Source organism: Lissotriton helveticus, chromosome 3_1, assembly GCF_964261635.1.
Source record: "Lissotriton helveticus chromosome 3_1, aLisHel1.1, whole genome shotgun sequence".
Lineage (NCBI taxonomy): Eukaryota > Metazoa > Chordata > Amphibia > Caudata > Salamandridae > Lissotriton > Lissotriton helveticus.
In genome coordinates, this window is record NC_136061.1 from 83,072,281 (window position 1) to 83,086,224 (window position 13,944).

Genomic DNA, 13,944 nt, shown 5'->3' on the forward strand with positions numbered 1-13,944 from the left:
GCACCTGTTTCTGCTCCTTTCTTTATGGTCTATTTATGATTGGGTTGTGGCCTTTTTTATTATGGGTTCATTCGACCTGTCTAAAGAAGAATGTTGGGTTTGACCGATGATTGATCATGCGCTGCGCAACTGAAAAGTGGGTTTTACTGTCATGCGATACCTCTGGTGTGGAAACATGCGATTGGTTAAACTGTAAACAAGGAATGTTTGCCTGAAGCATAATGTTTGGCATGAAAAGGGATGACTTGCTGTGTAAAATTGAGCAGTCTCCTGAGAACTCATACCGTGATGACTTCTAGGACTTCTGTTACTGGCTGCAGCCAATAAATTTGATCTTTGACGCCACCAAGAAGTTTCTGTGTCTCTGTATTCTAAGACAGGTAGAACCCGAAGGCTTTGGGCGTGCCCCTGGCGCCGCTGGGTATTAAATAACCCGGTTCTTTACTCTTCACTTAGGGGCTTTACATATTAGCCTGTTAATTGGGAGCTCCTGTAATGTTCATGCTTTGTACCACTTGACGCATGCTGGTAAGGCAGCACGGTGGGCTCAGGCCCGCCCTGAGATGCAGGTCACATGTTAATGACTTGACAGTATCGGCTCCGCTTTGATAGACTTGGAGGCGGGTTCAATAACAGCGCATAGGAAAAGTATACTATATACGGCGCTAAGAAGTCACACTAATGGCAAGCTCCATGCTATCCAAAAGTGCAGCATAACATATGTAATTATTCCACATTTATTCTACGATTGAGATTTCTCAAGCGCACCCCCCACTAAAATGTCTCCAGCTCAACAAATGGTATAGCAAGGGTGCCTTGAGAAAGCAGAATTGGTCTTCAGCGGCTGTCCTGGTACTGAATTTTGCCAGTGACCACTGTGTCTCGGTGTCACTGCACCTGTTGCACCATTGATACATACGCCTTGATCATGCTGTTAATCGGATCCCTGTTTTCACGTTTCGGTGCAGCTGTGCGTACCTTCCATTTCAACCCTTCAAACCCACCTCTAGGGAGGGTCTTTGCCCGCCGGGGAGAGCCAGTCCAGTTCAGGCAGACTCGGGGCTACTATACATGTGAGGTGTGTTTAGGTTTCCGGCATTTACAAACCTGCACCATGTTCCTCTGCCCGCATCCGCACAAGGGGGAAGATTTACAAGCCCCTTGCGCCTCTTTTACGCCGCTGTTATGTCACTTTTGTGACGCAGGGGCGCGCAAAGCCAGCACCATGCTGCGGGATATTTACAAAGTGACGCATCTGGGAGGTGGGTCACGTTGTACAGCCCGGCACCACATGTAGGCATTGTGGGGGAGGGGGAGGGCGTTCCGGCACAGGAACAGTGGCTGAGTGAAATGTACAAGAACTCACTCAGTCACTTTTAAGGCCATGCTGCGTCAAAACCCTGTGCCTGCTTGAAGCAGGCGTAAGGATTGACGCAGCATGTTAGGGATAGGGCATCCCCGAGCCTTGCTGGAGCTGCGTTGCGCTTGCGACGCAACTCCAGCAATGCGCCGCCTTTCCAACAGGGAATGCGACACGCATCTGCCCATCCGTGCGCCACAGTGCGCCGCATTGTAAATGCGGCGCATCAGTGGTGGCACACGGGTGGGCAGATGCATTGCAACTCTTATGGCGCATCCCTGCTGATTAGCAGAGATGCGCCAGAAGTAGCAAATCTGGTAAAAGGTCAGTGGCGGCTGGTCCATAGGGGCGCCAGGGCAGCGCCCTACAAAATAATCGGGCAACAGATTAACAGGAATGTAAGCAGTTCAAGTTTCACCCGTGAAGCACAGGCCGGCCTGTGCTTCACGGGTGAAACTTGAAGTGCGCATGTAAAGGCACAGCGAACGCACGCGAGAGGAGAGCAGAAGTCCAGTAGATGGTCTGCGCATGTGAGTGAGGAGCGTTGCCCCTCACTCACATTCACAAACCATTAGGCATGCTGCGCATGCCCAGTGTAGTCCAGGCGTTTGCAGATAGGCTCCTGCTCGGGCGGTGACGCGTTATTCATAAAGTTGCCCCATGCCCTATCAAATGCCAGCCGCCCGGAGCCCCCCGTCGCATTTAGTGTCCTGATTGGCAGCTAGTATTTCCTGTTGCGGCAAACGAAAAGAGCGGGGAGAAGTTACTTCCACCACCAAGTTGTAGAAGAAACATGATGCGATGTGGGACCGGAGGAGATGCCTGGTAAGTTTTATTTATTCATTAAAATAACTGCCCCCCACGCCCCCTCCCCGCGCGCACCCTCCCAGAGTCATGCTGGCCGCGCCTAAGTGTCTTCTCTGCTGGTCAGGTCACCGTCACGAGTGTGGAAGCCTGATTGGGTCTGGCTCGGTGTTATCTCTGATGTGCTCTAGACTGCCCGGTGAAGTTTCTTCTGGGTATTTTCACGAATACCACTGGGGCTCGGCTCAATATGTGCATCAAGGACTGAAGAGTGAGACGGGCAGGCTGCCTTTCCTTGGGAGCGGGGGTTTGCGAGTGTCAGTGGGATGTGGGACTCTGGGGCCCGAGGGTCGGGGATGTGAGGGCAGAAGGGTGCACACTGCTGTTTAGATCTTTACCCAACTTGCCGCCGTTTTCTGGAATGTGCTTTCATTCTTGCCTGACTGCATATGTTTCTGCACTGTAACACATGTCAAGTGACACAGGACTGTCCCATTGATGAAAATGTCCTGTTTTCAATAAGACGCCTGGTCTGTTATTTTTTTACAATTTACAGACACTGACAATGTTGTTGCACCATGGAACTAAGGCACAGTGGGCTAACATGATTGCACAGGAACATACGATCTTGTTTGGATAGTTAAGTCGTAAAATGTGTCATATGTATGTATGTGTGGGCTGGAGTTATCATCCGCCTGGTGCTTCTATTGGTGTGCTTGGGAACATTCACCTGTAGGTGATTCTGGCTCGCTCGCCACAGTGCAGTATTTACGCCCACCACTTTTAAATGTCACCAGCCGCCCCTGTAAAAGGTGCGCGCAGCCGGGCAGCGTCTCCCTGAACTGAAAGCGGTCCCCGAAGTTAGCCAAGAGTCCCGACTCGGAGCCTCCCTTCAATGCCGGGAGACTCGCCTCTGCCTGCATTATAGGCAGAGAAAAGGACATGCGTCTGAGAACTCAATGTGTAAGTGAGGGTGTGACTTCTCTACTGCCACGGCGTGAAAGCATAGACCGTGTGTCCTCTTGCGTAACAAGATCCCCCGCCCAACCCCCTCCCTCCGACCAGCAAAACCTTTACAGAAATACTTTGCCAGAGACAAAACCTCTGTGGCTGCTCTACAAACTTCCCTGCTCGAGATTAAACCAACATCATAACAGAAAAGTCAGTAGCAAATGTAGATAATACCCCAAACAGAAAGCTGTTTCGTCATCGTTAGATTCTGCAGCCGTGCACCTTCAGGGCGCTTTAGATGACCGACTAAACAGCACTTGTTTAATTTTTATAGCGCTAGGAAAGGCTTAGGGGCAGATTTATGAAGGCCTTGCGCCGCCGGTGCGTCATTTTTAACATGGGAAAAAGTGACGCACCTGCGGCGCAAGGCCTTCATAAATCTGCCCCTTAGTTCGCAGAGATTCCCGTAACTGTTGCATTACCCTACTGAACTATCTAGTGGATAGGCAAGCGTAAAGACTAAAAGCGCCCGCAAACTCAAGGGGAAAAAAAAGAGAACAGAACTCAACACAGTGTTTGAAAATAGAAAGTAACCCTTCCCTGTCAGACAATGTGAAGGCAGCGCTCCAAACTTGAGCTTTTCTGGGAAAATAGTCAGTATCCGAGGGAAGGAAACAGTTAAAACATTTTAGCCAGAATAGCATCAACGTTTATAGCATAGCTCAGCGCGCCTCTTAGCGGCCGATTGGATGCACTGCAGCCTGGCGCACAGGCAGAGAGAATGAGCCAGCAGAAATCCAGGTTAGGAGCCCGCGCTCACATGCAAATCTCGCTGGCGGAAAAACACCGACAGCTGCGGTAACGCCGCAGACCTGCAAGGCCCCTCTTAAGAACCCCAAGGTCACAAGGCAAGGTCTGCTCGGGAATATGGGGCAGACCTTTGCTATATGTAGCAGGTGCATCAACCTACCTCTCTCTTTAAAAGAGTTTTGCAGCTATTTGTTGCAGGACCTGCACTTTCGGTTTTACACTTCTATGTGCTTATCCGACTCTTCCCCCTCGGTCTGCTGCATTTGTAGGCAGATTTGGGCATTCTTTCGAATTCTTTCAGGAGTGGGGGGAATGTAGGGCGTTGGGGAAACATATGGCCTCCCCGTCTCAGCCTGGCGTCTTTTGAGCATGACGTTGGGGCGGCGTGTCCCAGGCTTACCATTGCCATAGTTTAGAGATTGGCATTTTTATTTCAACAGGGAGAGAGCAGCGCACTCCAACATGAACCGAAGCAGAGGCGGCCGCGCGGGCACAGCGCGCGCCCCGCCCCGGGACTGCACCTTGTTTTACACGATTACTCGGTACATGTGTGCACACGCTGCACCACAGGTACCGGCAGCCCCAGTCTTCCTGAATCCCAGAGTCTCCCGACCTCTAGTGCTTTATGGGATGAGTAATAACCAGGCATGGGTTTCTTTTAACCCTTCTTTCAATGCCTGGTTGTATCATACCGCGCAGGGAACTTGAGCTGCGTCAGTTAGCAGAGACGTAATTACTGACACGCAAGGAAACTCACTAGAAGGTTAGAAAAGCGCATTGAAGTGTCTACCCTGGCAGTTTTAGGCGCTATACAATTTCCTGATCCAACGCAAACATCGTTACACTAACAGCAAGCAGATCAAAACAACAGTTTGGATGGGACGTAGCCATGGTCACGAGCTCTGCCCCTCCCCCACCATATAGAAACAGATAAAGTTGACCAAAGACGGTCCGTCCGGTATTCGCCCTCCCCTCAAGCTGAAAAAATATGTACTTGATGTGTGAATTTTATCCAACATTGCCTGTCCATCCAAATGCAGTTGACACAATGTGGGCAGATTTTACCCCCCGCTAAAACACGCTGGGCAGGACGAGGTACAGGCTTTACACCCCAGCTGAAAGTGTAGGACAGAAGATGGGGCAGGGGTCAAACCCCAGCAGAAATACACTGGGCGGGATGAATTTCAGCACGGGCTTTTATTTCCCCGCTGAAATACGCGGGCAGAATGGAGGTACTGAGGTGCAAGCTGCAGACTCCTATAGACGTCACCTCCCAGCTGAAAGGCAGTGGCAGGATGAGGTGCAAGCCTCCTCACCCCGCTGAAAGGGTAGGGTAGAAGAAAGCACAGAGTTCACTTCCCAGATAAAGTTTGGCGGAATGATCTTAGCGTTTCACCTCCCAGGTCAGAGGCATGGACAGGATGAGATGCAAGATTCCCCCTCCCCCCCAGGTTAGAGGCTTGGGCAGGATGAGATGCAAGATTCCCCCCAGGTTAGAGGCTTGGGCAGGATGAGATGCAAGATTCTCCCCCCCAGCCCCGGGGTGAAATAAACTCGCAGCTCACAGACATTTGCTAGCTTCACCTCACAAGTGAAGAGGTGCAGGTGACAGACATTGGCAGAACGAGGTGCAAGCTTCAATCTCACAGGTGAAGGGAAATGATGGGGTGTAACCGCAATCTCACGGGTGAAGACCAGGTACTGGGCGGAAATGTTATTGAGAAAATTACAAAAGAGGAAAACGTGGACACTGGAGTGTGTGGGCTCGGACAGGAGTGAAAGCACGACCCGAGCGCCTCACTGCCCAGCGACGCTCGTCCTGTTGTTCAGCGGTGCAGCCAACCCGCAGTGCACACCTGAAGAAAGTCTGAGTTAATTGTGTCTGCCGCCTCCCCCACCCTCCCAGCTGCGGATACTTTGTTGCAGCTTTTTCCTTTCCCCACTTCCCCTGAACCCAATACACCCCCCCTCCCCCCGTTGCAGAGTACAGTTCTTTTTTTCAGTCTCCGTTGCCTCACACTTGTTTTATCGGACGAGTCTGACAGGCTCAAGTACCCCTTTTAAGTACAACCTGTTACACCCCCCCCCCCCCAAACACACTCTTTTGAAGCTCGGGGTACTGCCATCTCCCGATCTTCTGAACCACAGTGCCCTGCAGAGCCACATTTTCCCTATTGCAGCATGCCTACCTGGCCCAGAGAAGCTGCCCCCCAACTTTACTATTCCAGAAAGAAACATGTTAGCTGCAAGACTCGTGTTTTTTCTTGCGAGTCTCTGTATCTGTACCCTGCCTTCGGCGTCACGCTGCCTACGGGACCAGTCTCCTACAAGCTTCCTTTCGCGTGTTAGCATTAAGGGCGCTCCTACCTTGCACGCTCCTTATTGAATATTGGCACCTGTGAGCTCCCCTCCTCCTGCACTCTATATGCAAACACGTTGCTATTGCAAGCTTCCTTTTGTTTGCACTAGCTAGTTGAAAGTTTGTCTGCGGCAAGTTTCATTTTGTTTGCACTCTGCTCGAAAGCACGGCTGCTGCAAGCTTCCTTTTGCTAGCACTCGCTGGTTGAAAGCTTTCCTGTTGCAAGCGTCATATTCCTTACTCTCTGGTTGGTTGTTGCACGTTTCACTTTGCTTGCAATCGCTGATTGAAAGCTTGGCGCTTGCACTCTCCGATTGAAAGCTTGTCTGGTGCAAGCTCCCTGCACTATAGTCTTGCTGAAAGTTTAGCTACTGGAAACTTCATTACTCCTGCGCTCTACCACACACGTCCCTAATCTCGCTGCACAGTGGTGCCAGACTACTGCAAGCTTCCATCCACACGCAGGCTCTCCTGCACACCAACGTACTGTCCACCCAAAACCCTCGGTCGCAACACCCGATACTCCACTCGGGAGGATGGTGCTTTAAACGGACTCGGGGCGGCGACGAGCGCCTGCTCTGCCAGAGCCCTAGGACGCAGGCTGGCTGATGCTGAAGGTGGTGGGGGAAGAGCGGCGGGGAGGTGCCCCAGCCCCCACTTGTTTGAATGTGCACTGATATCGCCCTGGTTACTGCAGGCATCCAGAGAAGGGGGGTGTCACTCACAGCTCAGATTGCATCTGAGCTCGGAGGGCTGGCAGCCAGCCAGGGCCAGTGTATTTAAGAAAGACAGCCCAGGCTCTGCAGTCGGCAGTCTCTGCAGGAACTTTTCCAGGGGGAAGAGCGCCTCTGAGCACCTCGCTCGCATTAGCGTCCTGCTCTTATTTTCACAACAGCGATTTTTGCAAAAACGAGTGAATTTTTTTTCCACGACAAATTTTCATTTTCGACATCTTTGCAAGTGGCTTAGAGGAAACACTGCGCACTTTGTTGTGTGCGTCAGAGAGTTTTGCTGCAGACCTTCCGTGCCGTTTCCAAACGAGACAGCTTTGGGAATTAAGAAGTTATTCTGCGGCTCCTGAGCGTGCAAATCAGGTGGATTTGTTCATTGCCTGGACATTTTAAGTGTTGGCGGGGGCTTCTGCCTCAAAAACAAAGACTAAAAATAAAGACACCAAGGCTTTTCGACCCCACCACCTAGTGCAACCTGTTGCGGAGGGCACCGCTGCGGCAGGGACAAGCGACGAGACATTGTGTGGTTGACCCCCGCAGCAGTGTTGGGGCAACAAGAGAGAGAGGATTTCTGCATACAGCGCCCCTTGGGGCACACACCTCGGACTCGTTCTAAGAGCACGTTTGAAGTCTTCTGGCGGTGCATGAGGTCGCCTGAAAACTTTGTGGGGTGCAAAGCTCCAAGAGCGCCTTGAAGACCGCACCCAGGCTCTTCCCATATGTGACCCGGCTTAAGGCTCCTCTGGGCAGCTGTTGGCCATCTAACAGCAGGGAGTCTCTTTAAAACATTCAGCACACTTTTTCGGGGTACATAGGGTTTGGGCTTTTCTGCACAGAGTATTCAGGGAGCAGAGGGACGGGGACACACAAAAAAGAAACTGCACGTCCAGGGGTCTCTTCTGAGCTAAGGGCTCCAGTTAGAATACTGTGGAGTAACGTTCTTGGGCTACATTACATATTTCTGACTTTTTGGGGTGCAGTTCCCTCATTTCTTTGGGGGGGTAGGTCTTTATTTTGGTGCATTTCGCTCAGCACTTGGGCTCAGATCTCTCTTGGCATTTATTTGTCGGTGTGCACTCTCTCCCCCTCTCTCCTCACGCTGCACCCCCGGGCCGCAGCCATGCTGCCGGGACTCTGCCTGCTGCTCTCCCTGACCGTGGGCCTGTGCCGGGCCCTGGGCTCCTTCGTGCACTGCGAGCAGTGCGACGACAAGGCCCTGTCCATGTGCCCGCCCACCCCCAACGCCTGCGAGCTGGTGAAGGAGCCGGGCTGCGGCTGCTGCCTGACCTGCGCCCTGGCCGAGGGCCAGGCCTGCGGGGTCTACACGGAGCGCTGCGCCCAGGGCCTGCGCTGCCTGCCCCGCCAGGGCGAGGACAAGCCCCTGCACGCCATGCTGCACGGCCGAGGAGCCTGCCTGCCCGAGAAGAGCTACCGGGAGGCCACCAAGGGTGAGTAACGGCCATGCCGGGCCTGCGAGCGCCGCGCGGCTGCGACTGGCGCAAACGCCTCACCAGGCTGCGCGTGGCGTCATCGCGTTGGGTGCGACGTCATGGCTGTGCTTGATTCTGACTTGTTCCTTCGCCTGCCTGCCACAGTCCGACTGGCTAAAGAAAGCGCCTCAGTTGCGCTGTGTACGCGTGGCGTCATCGCGCTGGGTGTGACGTCACGACCGTTGTGGAAGCGGACGTGCTTGCCAGCCCTAGTGCCAATGACTGACTAAACAAAGCAGCGCCTAGCCAGGCTGCGCTGTGTGAGCGTGGCGTCATCGCGTTGGGTGTGACGTCACGCGCTGTGCGTGAAAGCGTGTCGCGCTGTTGTGTCTGAATGTAATATTGAGAGAGGCGCCGCTGTGTGTGTAACAAATCCCTCTTCCCCAGCTCTGTGTGAACGTGACGTCACACGCAGGATTCCTCTGTCTGATTTTGAGCTACGCGCCACTGCTAAGTCTAGCGCCTAGTGCAGTACCCTCCTCCCCAGCGTTGTGCAAGCGTGACGTCATGGCGTTGGGCGTGACGTCACGCGCAGGGTTGCTCTGTCCGAGTTTGAGCGACGCGCCACTGTGCTAAGTACAGCGCCTGGTGCAGTACCCTCCTTCCCAGCGCTGTGCAAGCGTGACGTCACGGCGTTGGGCGTGACGTCACGCGCTGGGATGCTCTGTCTGACTGTGAGTTTGAGATGCGCCACCTTGCCAAGCACTGCCTTCTGCAATACTCACCTCTCCAGCGCCGTGCGAGCTTAACTTCCGTGCGCTGGGTGTGACGTCACTATCGTGCGATAAACACAGTAGGCGCGAGGCACTATCCCGTGTGGTAAACACTGTTTCTATTCCCCGTGTGCCACTGTCTCACCCTGTGCTCGTTACCAAATGTCCTGCGTGATACCTTCTGCCTGTGTTGTCTCCCCCCCCTGACCCTCAAGTTCTTACATATTCCAGAAATTAATTCAGCTAGAAGTCACACACCCCAACAGGCGGGAGTCTCTCTACCGTAAAAGTAAAAAATGGCTTCTTTTTTTTTACCTGTCTCCGGTCTAAAACTGCCTCTGCTTCACTAGTATTCATTGGGGAAATATATTCCTCCGATTTTTGGGGGGGAAATTCCCCACTTTCCTGTTATAAAATGTTGGCATTCATGAAAAGTCCAAAACACCAAGGAATGGTCCTTAGGAAGTGACGACTCCCTCAGTGTGCCAAGCATGGCATTGGACTGCACATCACCCTTTCCTCCCAATCTTTAACTTCGCCCTTCCCTGTTACACACACACCCCTACCTCCCTGAGAATTAAACACTGTCCTTGACCTGTGTCACATGCTGACACCTCCGCCCCCACCATTAACGCCGTCCCTCTTAAACCTTCCCCCGTGTGAAAACACGCCACAACCCTTCCCATGAACCTCTGGGCTACACATAACGTGTTCATAAAGTGCAGTGTAAAGTGTTGTACTAATCTTGTAGTCACCGGGCACCTGTGCGCTTATCATACAGCACTCCCTCCATTCTAGTGTACGTGCACACTCCTCTTCTCTCCTTGTGCTAAATGTGGTTCGCCGTTTGTATCAGGACACACCTCTCACACAGTGCCCCATCGGTGTCCCTCTACAAGCGACAACCTTCAGTTCTCGTGATAAAGTGCACCTCTGCACCAGCATGCTTAAAAAAAAAGCACGGTTTTGCTGCTAAACCCTCCGTGTGTTATGGCAGTGTGTGTTGCACCCATGGCACCCTTCTTGTGATGGCAGGGTGTGCTATTGTATTCTGACTGCCCTCGGTGTGATGTTAGCGTGCCCTGCTGCCCCAGCATTGTATTGTATTTGCATCTATATAGCGCTTACTACCCCTGATGAGGTGTCGAATCACTTTTTCGGCGAGTAGCACGCTAACCCGGAACCCCTAAAGGATTAGTAGTGAGTTGCTATAGTGAGATATAGAAGACATTTGAGCGGTGTTGTATGTACTGTCAGCACCAGTGATGGGACAACAGTGTTTTCTCCTGCACCAATGATGTGATCACAGTGTGGAATCTACTTACCCTAAGCCCATACCCTTCATTTGGTGGCAATGGGTGCTGCTGTACCCATGATATGATGGCAATCTGTGCTGCTGTACCTTTGAGGTGATGGCAATCTGTGCTGCTGTACCTTTGAGGTGATGGCAATCTGTGCTGCTGTACCTTTGAGGTGATGGCAATCTGTGTTGCTACACCCATTGAGTAATGCAACACTCCGAGCACTGGTGATGTGACTTTAGTGTTCTGGTTAGTGTACTGCATTAGCGGTACCTGTGATGTGTGGGCAATGTGTGCTGCTGTGCCCTTCACATGATGGCAGTGTATGACAGTGTCTGCTGTGCCCTTCACATGATGCCAGTGTATGACAATGTCTCTGCTGTAGCCTCATATCATGACAGTGTCTCTGCTGTACCCTTCATATGGTGGCAGTGTGTACCCTTCATATGGTACCCTTCATATGATGGCAGTGTGTACCCTTCATATGATGGCAGTGTGTACCCTTCATATGATGGCAGTGTAAGACTGCCTGCTGCTGCACCCCGGAGAACAGTGCATGAGCTGCTTGCCCATGCACTTGGGGTAGTGGGCGTGTTCTGCTGTTCTACACAACTGTACCCATCCTCTTTTTTTAACCCCTCACCTGTACACACCCTTTTCTCTACCCACCTGTACAACCCTTCTGGTCTACCCACCCGTATGTACATAACTTATGTTTTATCCCACCTGTGCATGTCTTCTGCTCTACACAACTGTGCATGTCTTCTGCTCTACACAACTGTGCATGTCTTCTGCTCTACACAACTGTGCACGTCTTCTACTCTATCCACCTGTCCCACCTTCTGTTCTACCCACCTGCATAAGCCTTCTGTTCTATCCTACCTATACCCACTTTCTGTTGTATTCATCTAGACACACATTGTGCTCCACCCACCTGGATACGCCTTCTGTTCTATTCCACCTGGACACGCCTTCTGTTCTATTCCACCTGGACACGCCTTCTATTCTACCCACCTGCACATGCCTTCTGTTCTACCCCACCTGTACACGCCTTCTTTTCTACCCACCTGTTCCCAGCTTCTGTTCTGCGCACCTGTTCCTGCGTTCTGTTCTATCCCATCTGTACAGGCCTTCTGTTCTTACACATATAGCCATGCCTTGTGTTCTACCCACGCCTTGTGTTCTACCCACCTGGACACGCCTTCTGTTCTGTCCCACCTGAACCCACCTTCTCCTACCTGTACACGCCTACCTCTATACCCACCTTCTGTTGTACCCACCTTCTGTTCTACCCTACCTATACTAACTTTCTGTTTTACCCACCTGTGTATGCCTTGTAGTCTACCCAACTACACTCGCTCTCTGTTCTACCCACCTTTACTTACTTTCTGTTCTATCCCACCTGCACACACCTCTTTTTTGTACCCACCTTTTGCCCTGTCCACCTGTCCACACCTATGACAGCCTGTCCCTCCCTTGATCCTCCCAGGGGCACTCTATTCCGCGAGACCTCCTCTGATGTCAGCAGCTACTGTAGAGCCCAAGAGTGTGCAGGAGTTATGGCATTAAATGACGCGCAGCCTCCCTCTGGGTACCTCGGTGTCGGAACCCTGCCCACCCCTTCTCACTCTACGGAGGGATCCCTCAACCCCTAGTGGATTTCTTGCACGGTGCCCCTCATTCGCCGCGTATCTCTTGCACTGCACAGCGCCTCGAAGCAAGTTCCGTCTTCACCTCATGCACACTTCCTCCGCGCCGCCAGTACCTCTTGCACAGTGCCACCCTGATCACCGTCACCTAGCTCCGCCCTTACCGCTTGCATAGTGCCGCACAGAGATCGGTAAACACGTGGCACCCTTGACCTCTAACAGACCCTTGCCATGGCAGAAACAACGTGCACCCCCGTCTGATACAATAAACAAGGTGCTCCCCTTACTCTCACACAAGAACCCCCTCTGGTGCAGTTAAGCAAGGTGTGCCATTAAACAAGTTGCCCCCGCCTTCCTCTCGCATTGTACCAGACCCTTAGTTCCACACGTTTTGCAGTAAACCAGCCGCGTCCCGCGCGCTATTTCCCATACAGGTCAGTCGCCGTGCACCGCAACCCCACAACTGACAGCTTGTTTGTGCTTCTTCCCAGGGACTGCTTTTGTTGGGTAAATACTGTGTGACTTGGATAGAACCGCAGTGAAGGGGTTAATACGCGTAAAGGGTCACTGAGAGAGGGGGTTATCTCATAAAACACCTCCTACTTTGTAGCCAGACAATGTACATTTCCCATTTTACCGAATTTAGTGGGGGCCGTGTCAGGCCTTGGCCGGATAACTCAGTCGGCTGCGCGCCAGCTGCAGAGATGTTTCTGTGGCTTTTAGGGGATGTGTCACATTCCTGCAGGGCCGACTGGGCCTTTCATTCTTCAGAGGCATAGCTTAATATGAACCATAGAGTTGCGTAATATCACCTGCATTGAAGCACCTGGAGCGGGAACCACATTTCGGGTGTGTTTTTGGATTAGGCGTCGAGTGTATCACTAGACGTGCAACAGGAGGTGACCGGCTGTGGGAGTTCATTTCCAGTGGCTTGCACTGATTTTTTTTTTGTCATTGATTTTTTTTTAGTTTTATATAGCGCGGACTAGACCCGAAGATATCGGGCATCAGGGCGCTTTACACGAGCACCAGTTTCGTTACAGATTTCGCTATGATGTGGCAAGAAGTTGGGAGCTACTAGGAAAATGAGTTATGGGAAGGTTTGGTTCTTGCAGTCAGGCCCACCAGTGTTGCCAGGTGCACCTCTCCCTCCACTCCTGGGAGTCTCATATAAGGACCAGAATCCCCCGTGATGCTGTTTTTTCTTGCACATGTCACCGAAATGGGTAGTTACATCATAACCTCAAGATTAAACTTTATGGACACCTAATGGGGTGGGTAATATAAGCGGGCATTATCACAGTATACAACCCTCGGAGTGTCTCAACTTTTAAAGGCAAACCCTGTTAGCCTCTCAGTTGAGGGGCAACAAAGCGAATGGGACTCAATCGGCATCTTTATCCCAGTCGGAAGTGGCATGAAGTGTGCGGGCTGTGGCGTTCTGGGTGCAAGAAAACAGGGTAAATAGTGAGTTTCAAATGAATTGTAGGAATTGGATTTTGTAGTTAAATGTGGTAAATTCGTCTTTTTGTTGAAAACGCCGCAGCTGCACAAAGTGCCTTTTTTCCAGTAGCCCTGTCTAGGCCCCGCGGGCACGCCATTCTTGGCCCTGCTGCGAGTCTCTCTAAGTGCCAGGTGTGTGCTCTGCTGTGCTCAGACCTTCTATTTCACCAATGAATGGGGGGCCCAGCAAGGCCAAAACGTGTTTCTTTTCCCAGAGGATGGCTCCTAGCAACCCGGGCCAGCACCAAAACTTTTGATGCCACGGCTGATTTG

General features: G+C 52.0%; 1 protein-coding gene across 1 annotated transcript in view; it reads left to right on the forward strand.

Annotated features, from left to right (window-relative positions):
- Positions 1–7,088: 7,088 nt before the first annotated feature.
- Positions 7,089–13,944, forward strand: part of IGFBP5 (insulin like growth factor binding protein 5) — a 37,627-nt gene continuing 30,771 nt past the window's right edge. The window contains exon 1 of the mRNA XM_078679264.1: positions 7,089–8,463. Within this exon, the coding sequence (XP_078535390.1) occupies positions 8,136–8,463 (328 nt within the window). The 5' untranslated portion in view covers positions 7,089–8,135. The remainder of the gene's footprint in view (positions 8,464–13,944) is intronic.